We start from the raw sequence: 10,379 nt of genomic DNA on the forward strand, positions 1-10,379 counted from the left end.
AAATAAAAATCACTATAATATTGCTGGTAGTCACTCTGGCTCATGTCATTTTCTGTTATAGAAAATGATTCAGCCCTTACAGAAAAAAAACCCTGTTTTACATGATAGAAAACTACTAGCAGAGAATCTTAATAATATGGATTCCTCAAAATGACACTTTTTCTTTTGCCATTGGAAAAGTTGATCATATTCCTCTGAACTGAATTCAGATAACATGCTTGTAAACGTTTGTACAAAAAGCTGGAAATCAGTGCTTGGAGAAATTCCTTTGTTCGGCCCATAATCACTCGATTATTTTTGTGCAGCGGGTGAGGAGTAAAGGCTTGAATAGATTATTCACATAACCACATTCACACACTGAAACACAAACACATCATCCTCACGATGCACGGCTGGAGTCAGCGGCTCTTTACCATCACCTGCTTGGTGGTTGAATTTCTGCAGTATGGTGAGTCAGACTTTACTGTCCACTTTTGTGTCTGTTCAGTCGAAACAATCGCCATAATGGAGCAGGTAGAAATGCACATTTGTACTTCAACAACCTTCATTTTTGCTGAGTATATACAATATATATATATATATATATATATATATATATATACAGAATATATATATATATATATATATATACAGAATATATATAAAATATACAGCATGGACCCAATAATAATTGATTTTAACGTTGACTTCGTCATTGTTTTGACATCAAGAAATGACATTAAAAGGACACTATCTACTTAGGATGATTTAGAGATTAGAACTTTGGGTTTGTAGTATGTTTAATATTTAAATGTATAATATATATTATACTATTTCTTGCAATAGTTATGTAAATATGTATATTGAGGAACTATTGCAAGAAATATTTTCCCAAGGCATGGAGCTTGCAGTGTGCAATGTTTAGCTTTGAGATGTCAACTGTAATTATGGCTTGATATTCACAATGTGACACACACACACTGGTATTCATTCAAAAGAATGGGCCTGGAGATGGTAGGGTGGCGGGGGTGCTGCACATCATTACTGTAATGAGACATGGGCATGCATGAGGATGAAGGTCAGGGCACAATGAAAACTGCTAAAAGAAACTGTAAAAAAATAATAATAATAAATAAATAAAAGCTTGTGTTCATACTTTATATTTATTGACTCTGAACTACAGTAAAATTCCAGTTTTTGAGCTTATTTTACATCCTTGTTACCAAGAATGTAAAGCTTTTCTTAGGATGCAGTTTTGCCTTTCATTGTTATTTCAGGTGGGATATAATATTCATGAACTAATGTTCAATTCTCTATTTCTTTACATGGCTTCAAATGCACATATTCCTAATATGCTGTCTATTGTGACTGTTTTTGCTGCTGACATATCAGAACACGATCCAGACAGAAACAATGCATTTTCCTTTCAAACCTAATTTTTTATATATGCATACTCATCTTGAATACTTCATTGTAAAGTATGCAAACAATTTTTAATAGTTTGTGGTATTAATAAAGATATATTTATATTAGTAAAATTCCTGTACATTTTAACAAATATTTCAACAATAGAAACACTTGTGTATATGTAATTTGCATACATATAATTTTGTCATGCATATTAATTAGCAATATAATTGTCATCATATCTATGAGTATATATTTTTTTTTAATGATATATGCTTATATTTTAGGATGCATGCTTCCTTTTTATTTTATTTTCTTTTTTTTTACAGATGCATTATAGTTTTGTGTAGTTATTTTTTTTATTATTGTTTTTACTGTATACATTTAAAATATGCATGTTTGTACCCATTTATTGGCATTGTTATTTATTAATTAGCATGGAAATTTGTTGCATGTTTGTCCAGAATGGTTTAAAATATCTATTTCCTTCACATGTTTTAGTTTAAGAACCTGGAAGGTTATTGCATACTTCATTTTGCATGCTTACGTTTTTAAGCATGAACTCATATTGGCCTTATTTTATTTCCATATTTTCTTAAATATAGCGAATGTAAAAGTGAGACATTTTGTGAATGACTTGTATGCTTATTTTGTACACATTTTTAGTACAGTCTGGTTGATGCTTCATTTGCTTCATCTGTATGGGTTAGAATATAACTATATTCACTCCAGCATATTTTATGAGTTTTTTTTATTTATTTATTTTTTTTGTGAATAAGTATTGAAAAAATTTTGTGCATTAATTCAGGATGACGTTAATTGTATATATGACCGTGTTCATACTTTCATTTTAGGTGTTGCAGATTACTATGATATTTCCCTTCAACAAATTTTGTTTTGCAAACCTCATCTGACTGCTTTTAAAATAAAGTATGCATTTTTTTTTGCCTACTAGAATATTAAGTATGCATATACATGTTTTTGCCTACTTGATTTATGTATGCATATACATGCATGGTCAGGTTGTTTTTATCAATGATTTCTGTATGTTATAGAAGATACTTTACACTGCTGCGTGTTTTATCTGGATATGTATGTATGTATTTGAAGTATGCATGCTTGTTTCTTAAGTATGGAATTTCAAATAGTAGCTCTTGTGCGCATTGTCTTATTTTTAAATGCACATTTATATTTTTATTATGCACTTTTATATATTATATTATATTATATTATATTATATTATATTATATTATATTATATTATATTATATTATATTATATTATATATTTATCATGGCACCTGTTAGTGGGTGGGAAATATCATGCAGCAAGTAAACATTGTGTTCTCAAAGTTGATGTGTTAAAAGTGAGCAATTTCGGCCCAAGGGGTAAATTGTGATGTTTAGATGACTGGGTCAGAGCATCTCCAAAACTACAGCTCTTGTGGGCTGTTCCCGGTCTGCAGTGGTCAGTATCTGTAAAAAGTACTCCAAGAAAGAAACAGTATAGTGAAGTGGCGACAGGGTCATGGGCGGCCGAGGCTCACTGATACACGTGGAGAGCGAAGGCTGGCCCGTGTGGTCAGAGCCAACTGATGAGCTGCTGTAGCTTAAACTGCTGTAGAAGTTCCTGTAGGTAATACTTGATGTGTCAGAACTGTTTGGCCAGCGAAAGGGGGACCAACACAATATTAGGCAGGTGGTCATAATGTTATGCCTGATCAGTATATACACTCCCGCATATTCTATTTGAATATTCAGTTAATTTATTTATTGTAAATTAATATTTTGTTTGTGCATTAATTCAGGATGATTTTAACTCTGTGCTCATTTCTATGTCTGTATTCATTCTTTCATTTCATGTGTTGCCTTCAAGATTTTATTTTGCAAACCTCATCTGACTGCTTTCATGCATACTTAATTTTTAAGTATGCATACTTATTTTGCCTACTAGATTTTTGAGTATGCATACTTAATTTTTAAGTATGCATTCTTATTTTGCCTACTAGATTTTTGAGTATGCATACTTAATTTTTAAGTATGCATACTTATTTTGCCTACTAGATTTTTGAGTATGCATTTGAGTATGCATACTTAATTTTTAAGTATGCATACTTATTTTGCCTACTAGATTTTTGAGTATGCATACTTAATTTTTTCAATTTTTTATTTTAATTTTTAAGTATGCATACTTATTTTGCCTACTAGATTTTTGAGTATGCATGGTCAGGTTGTTTCCTGTATAATTTAACAATTACTTTAAACTGCTGCAAATTATATATCTGGAAATGTATGTATAAATTTAAAGTATGCATGCTTCTTTCTTAAGTATGGAGTTGTAGAAAGTTATCAAAATAGTGTTAAAAATATAAGGTCTCTCTTGTGCACATTGTCTTGGAGCACTTCTGATAGATACTGACCACTGCAGACCAGGAACATCCCACAAGAGCTACAGTTTTGGAGATGCTCTGACCCAGTCGTCTAGACATCACAATTTGGCTCTTGTTAATCTTGCTCAAATCCTTATGCTTGCCATTTTTTTCCTGCTTCTAACACATAAACTTCAGGGACAAAATGTTCACTTGCTGCCTGATATGTTTTACCCAGTAACAGTGGCATGATAAGATAATATGTATATATGTATTAATGTATAATATAATATATGATATTATATATAACAGTGCATAGAAGTAAGAGAATGTGCTTAAGAGAGATCCTATATTTTCTACACAATTCTGATAACCTTCTATACTAAATTCCATACTTAAAAAACAAGCATGCACACTTTAAATGCATACAACAAAACTGCAGCTCTTGTACGATGTTCCCAGTCTGCTGTGGTTAGTATCTGAAAAAAGTGGTTCAAGACAATGTGCATAAGAGAGACCTTATATTTTTAACACTATTTTGATAACTTTCTATACTCAATTCTATACTTAAGAAACAAGCATGCATACTTTAAATGCATACATACGTTTCCAGATATAATATGCAGCAGTTTAAAGTAATTGCTAAATTATACAAGAAACAACCTGCCCATGCATACTCAAAAATCTAGTAGGCAAAAATAAGTATGCATACTCAAAAATCTAGTAGGCAAAAATCTAGTAGGCAAAAATAAGTATGCGTACTTACAATACAATACAAGACAGGTGGTCATAATGTTATGCCTGATCAGTATATACACTCCTGCATATTCTATTTGAATATTCAGTTAATTTATTTATTTTGAATATTTTTTTTGTTTGTGCATTAATTCAGGATGGTTTGAACTCTGTGCTCATTTCTTTGCCTGTATTCAGCCTTTCATTTCATGTGTTGACTTGCAGATTACTGTAATATTTGCCTTCTAGATTTTGTCTTGCAAACCTCATCTGACTGCTTTCATGCATACTTAATTTTTAAGTATGCATACTTATTTTTGCCTACTAGATTTTTGAGTATGCATACTTATTTTTGAATATTCAGTTAATTTATTTATTTTGAATATTTTTTTTGTTTGTGCATTAATTCAGGATGGTTTGAACTCTGTGCTCATTTCTTTGCCTGTATTCAGCCTTTCATTTCATGTGTTGACTTGCAGATTACTGTAATATTTGCCTTCTAGATTTTGTTTTGCAAACCTCATCTGACTGCTTTCATGCATACTTAATTTTTGAGTATGCATACTTATTTTTGCCTACTAGATTTTTGAGTATGCATACTTATTTTGCCTACTAGATTTTTGAGTATGCATACTTATTTTTGCCTACTAGATTTTTGAGTATGCTTCTAGATTTTGTTTGCAATTCTCATCTAACTGCTTTCATGCATGCTTAATTTTTTTAGTATATAAAAATAAATAAGTATGCACACTTAAAAACAATATTTTTTAATTATAAGAATGCATGGTCAGGTTGTTTTTTTAACCAATGTTTCCTGTATGTTTTAGCAAATATTTTAGATTGCTGCATATTTTATCTGAATACGTATGCATGCATCTGAAGTATAGATTTTAGTATAAAAACTAACCAGAATGGTGTTAAAAATAGAGGATCGCTCTTGTTCACATTGTCTGATGTTTATACAAATGTATCTTTTTAGTATCACTGTTATATGTCCTATATATAGTATATGAACTGTTGCATATATGCATATACTTTTTTTAATGCATGCTTTTTTTTGTAACTTTATTAATAACTATGCAAATTAAAACAAATTCTACAGTAATGCTGAAGGCAACACGTAGTACACTTCTCTTTCACTTTTTTATTTTTCATTAAAAATGCAAGATACAGTAATGTGCACATGATAAAACCTCCAGGTGTAAGGAATGAACATGAATGCAAAGTGCACTTATTTATTTTAAATCATTATTTTAGCATGCATTTGTTTTGGTGAGATGTATAGGTGGGGAAGTGGTAGCTTTGTGGTTAAGGAATTGGACTTTGGTTTTAAATGTCATTAATTCAAATCCCAGCCACAACAAGCTGGGCCCCTATGCACGGCCCTTAACCCCGTAGCTGATCAGCTGTATGAATGAAAGTCACTCTGGATAAGGACATCTGCCAGAATGGCATAAATGCAAATGTCTCTATGCTGACTGATTCGTCTTGGTGATTAACTGGTGGAGTGTGACAGAGGTTCTCTCTGTAGACGCAGTGCGTGTCACAGTGCGGGAGTCCAGTGTGGAAGTGGTGCGGGGCGACTTCATCACTTTACCCTGCTCCTTCTTTACCATGATGCCCCTGATCCGCCTCAGCATCATCTGGACCCTGACTCCTTTTTCGGACCAAGACCATCCCACACAGGTTAGCTCAATGGTTAGAGAACTAATCCATCCATTTTTTTTTTTTTACTTATTTTGTTCTACTGCATTTGTAGCACAGAAACAAAGGAAATTCCAATAAGAAAAAATTTAAACAATAAAAACAAACCAAATTCCTCCCCAAATACCTTTGAACTGTAATTAATTTAAATGCTCTACTACAAAGGCTCAGTTTTACATTTTTAAGTATGCATACTTATTTTTACCTACTTGTTTTTTTTTGTTATGTATAATATAATATATTAGCTATTAGAGACTTTTTTTGTTTGTGCATTAATTTAGGATGTTTTTAACTCTGTGCTTATTTCCATGCCTGTATTCATCCTTTCATTTCATGTGTTGACTTGCAGATTACTGTGATATTTGCCATCTAGATTTTGTTTTGCAAACCTCATCTGACTGCTTCCATGCATACTCAATTTTTAAGTATGCATACTTATTTTGCCTACTTGATTTTTAAGTATGCATACTTATTTTGCCTACTAGATTTTTAAGTATGCATACTTATTTTTGCCTACTTAATTTTTAAGTATGCATACTTATTTTGCCTACTAGATTTCTAAGTATGCATACTTATTTTGCCTACTAGATTTTTAGGTATGCAGACTTATTTTGCCTACTTGATTTTTAAGAATGCATACTTACTTTTGCTTACTTGACTTTTAGGTTCCCTAGTTCCCTTTTAAAACTAGTTCCTAGGGCTTTGCTCAGGGGCCCAGAAGTGGCAGCTTGGTGAAGCTGGGATTTAAACTTATAACCTTCAGATCCAAAGTTCCATGCCTTAACCACTAAGCGACCATCTCCCCACAGTCGCCACTGGCTCGGTCATTAGAGACAAAATTACAATTATAAGAAACAAACACACACATCATTTTATTAACACTATATCCAAGTTCTATACAAATACAAATTCATTTAATTGAACATTTCACAAATGAACCAAATGACAATCAGTGCCAGGTCGTGCAGTTTTCATGTGGCCTTCAGTGGTGCCCTACTTGAGTCAAATGCTTCAGCAGGGAGGTTTTATATGGACCCTTGAACCCCTTCATCTTAAAACAACAGCTTTAAACAACATGGAGTTTATGCTAATTAAAAAAGGCTGCAGTGTTGCTGGCCTTATGGCAACACGTAATATGAAGGCTGAAATCTGATTGGAAAGAAACTTTAATACATACAGACACTCGGGTGCAGGCAAGAGAAATGTTATGAAATGAAAGAAAAGAGTTATTGGGAGTAATTTAACACATATTCATGGACAAATATATATATATATATATATATATATATATATATATATATATATATATATATATATATATGTTAAAAAATAAGTCAGTGATTCTGATGTCTGACTTGAGTTTAGGCCAGCAGTGGAGGCATTGCTGACCCTTATGGCCTCCCACAACTGCCACAGATTATGGGTTATGTTCTAAACTTGTTCTTTATTATTCATAAAATTAAAGTAAACATCATTTTCCAGCAACATAATACAGACGCTGCAAACTCATTCATTTTCAGGCAGCACTTTCTCATAGAAAGAACTGAAACATTATATTATATTGACTAATCATTCATCAGTGTGTACAAACTGAAGCAACTTGACCATGTTAATGTCTGCATTTTGATCTTAATGTGACTATTTGTTCACCCCTGTGCACCAGGTGATTGTGTATGATCAGGGGCAGGTGATCGAAAGCCCCTCCTTTACTGGCAGGGTGGCGTTTGCGAACATGCCCTGGAACGCTGATATCATCCTGAATGAAACACGTGTTTCTGATGCTGGTATCTACCGCTGCCTAGTGAGCAATCCACCAGACACTAGAGACCCTGGAATTGGAGAACTCAGCCTCAGAGTTCTGGGTAAGAACCAATTTACGCTCAGCTCCTGTGCAGACTGTCTGCTACTACAAGATTTAATGTAATCACTGATGTATCTCTGAATAGCAGGCATTCTGAGAACCAATATCTAATTGTTTTTTTTTGTTTTTTTTTTACCTTGCTCCAGTTTAACAGGATTTATTTTAGGATTCTACTTTAGGAAACCAAAATAAATTTTTTTATATATATATTAAAGCAAAAAATATTTCCAAACTTTGCAAAATGCACCTTTGTCTGACATCAGACTCTACATGTTAAATAAATGCACTATGTGTGTCTTCCTGTATCTAATGTCTCTGCTGTAGTGCCCCCGCCTCTGCCTGTCTGTATGTGGGAGGGCAACACTGACGTAGGTGGCACCGTGACACTGACATGTCTTATACTGGAAGGCGTCCCCACTCCACAAATGACCTGGGAGAAGCTGGAACCAGATCACATCACCTTGCCCATCAGCATGGGGGGTAATAAGTACATTTCCATCCAAATATGGGAGGACAAAACCTGACTAAAATAAAAAGGTCACAGAAAGGTCAAGGCAAGGTTTATGTAATTGTGTCTTTTCTTTAGGGGAGCTAATGGGCGTGGTGCAAATCTCAAACATATCTGGCCAGGACGCGGGTGTGTATCGCTGCTCTGTGACCAACACTCTGGGGACACAAAACTGCTACGTGAATCTCTCTGTGTACATCCGTGAGTTCAAACCTTGTCGCTCCACCCAAGCATTTTAGAATAAATAAAAATTTTTAACACATATATATACACACACACACACACACACACACACACACACAGGTAGTCGTCGAGTTATAACGGCTTGTCTGTTGATTTACAATGATGATATCGAAGAGACGAAAGATTTGCCCAGCAGGCAGATGGAGACACAATTTAGTTCAGTTGTTAGAGTGCTTTTTTTTGGTGTGTGTTTTTGGTTTTAAAGCCCAATTTTAGCCCACTGATTAGTCTCATTGCTAAAGGTTACCGCTCATTTCTTCCGGCTCCCACTTGCGAAATAGAGCTCGTCCCCATGCCTGCTGCAACATACATATATGCTGTATATATTTTGATAAATAACAGTTTACTACCCCATTCTGATCACCGTTCTTTCAGACTCCTGGGTAGGCTAGGCCATGTCTCAACTAACGATATTATCAAGTTACGATGGGGTCATTGTAACATCTCCATCGTAGGTTGGAGACTATATATAGACAAGTTTCTTCTGGTGTACCTATAGAAATCACTCACTTAAGCTTCTTATTGTAAAAACTTTGTGCAAACCTTTTTTGAATACATAACTGCGTCCCATCGTTTAGTTAATGCAAACAAACTACATTTACGACGAAGAAATTATTTCTGAAATTTCCAGCGAAAAAATGGTTATAGAACAATCCCTAGCAGAAGTGTTTCTGAAGATTGGAGCTGTCAATCTTGTCATTTTAGCCATGATTTTTTTTTTCTATCATCTCTCTTTTTGTGCAGCAAAACAGGCGACTGCCCCAGGTCTCCTGCAGGGGGCGCTGATCACACTTTCCATGGGCTTGGTGCTGCTGACCCTGGTGGCATTGGTGCTGTGGCTCCACCGCTGGGCTCAGGAGAGCAAATGGACGGATGGCTGTGTGGAGGAGTGTTACAACGAGATCACATGCACTCCCTCTGTAGTCAAGCGCTCGTTTGTTTGAGCTTTTCGAGATTGGGATTGCGTTTGGGTTCTATGATGTCCAGAATTGTTTTGAGATACATGATCTCGTTTTGAGATACATGATGTCTGGTGCAACGACTGGTCTATTATTAAAATACAGAGTAAAGGTGTACAGTTTGTAGTATAGACGTTCCTTCTTGGTGCTGCGTGAGTCTGGTTGCCAGTGACAATAATTAAAAAGCTCAATTACTTTGAAGGATGGATTAGTTTGATGAACTGATGTATGAGATGCATTTCTTACCTGCTGCAACACTGTTGCGGAGTAAAACGCTGAGTAGAATTAGATGGCAAGTTTTTGGTTTGATTAATTATTTTTTTTTGTTTTAAATACAATGTTCCGACTTTTTCCCCCCAAATTACACTAAAGATTTACCACAAATCCCTACAATCACTTACACACCATGTTAGAAAGTTGCATTTAAACATAATGCATAAACTTCCTTTAGCTAAAATAATCTCATTTCAAAAGTGCTATTTGATTAGGCGAGTGTATTTAAACAATCATAGTCTTAAATAACTAGAAGGAACCTACAGGAAGCTGCAAATGAAGTGCTATTTTCTCAGCAGGCCTGGATTGAGACGGAGCAGAAACGAAGAAACCCCCATCAAGT

At 34.3% G+C, this 10,379-nt stretch overlaps 1 protein-coding gene across 1 annotated transcript; it reads left to right on the plus strand.

Moving 5' to 3' along the window:
• The first annotated feature begins 328 nt into the window (after positions 1-328).
• LOC310739511 (immunoglobulin superfamily member 11) lies at positions 329-9,964 on the plus strand. Its single transcript, XM_083565476.1, has 6 exons — positions 329-448; positions 6,020-6,174; positions 7,856-8,054; positions 8,378-8,533; positions 8,640-8,762; positions 9,549-9,964. Exons 1-6 carry the CDS (start codon positions 385-387, stop codon positions 9,746-9,748), a joined length of 897 nt encoding a protein of 298 aa, XP_083421602.1. The 5' UTR covers positions 329-384; the 3' UTR covers positions 9,749-9,964.
• Positions 9,965-10,379: the final 415 nt, after the last annotated feature.

This window comes from Silurus aristotelis (genome assembly GCF_946808225.1).
Source record: "Silurus aristotelis genome assembly, chromosome: 16".
Taxonomy (NCBI): Eukaryota; Metazoa; Chordata; class Actinopteri; order Siluriformes; family Siluridae; genus Silurus; species Silurus aristotelis.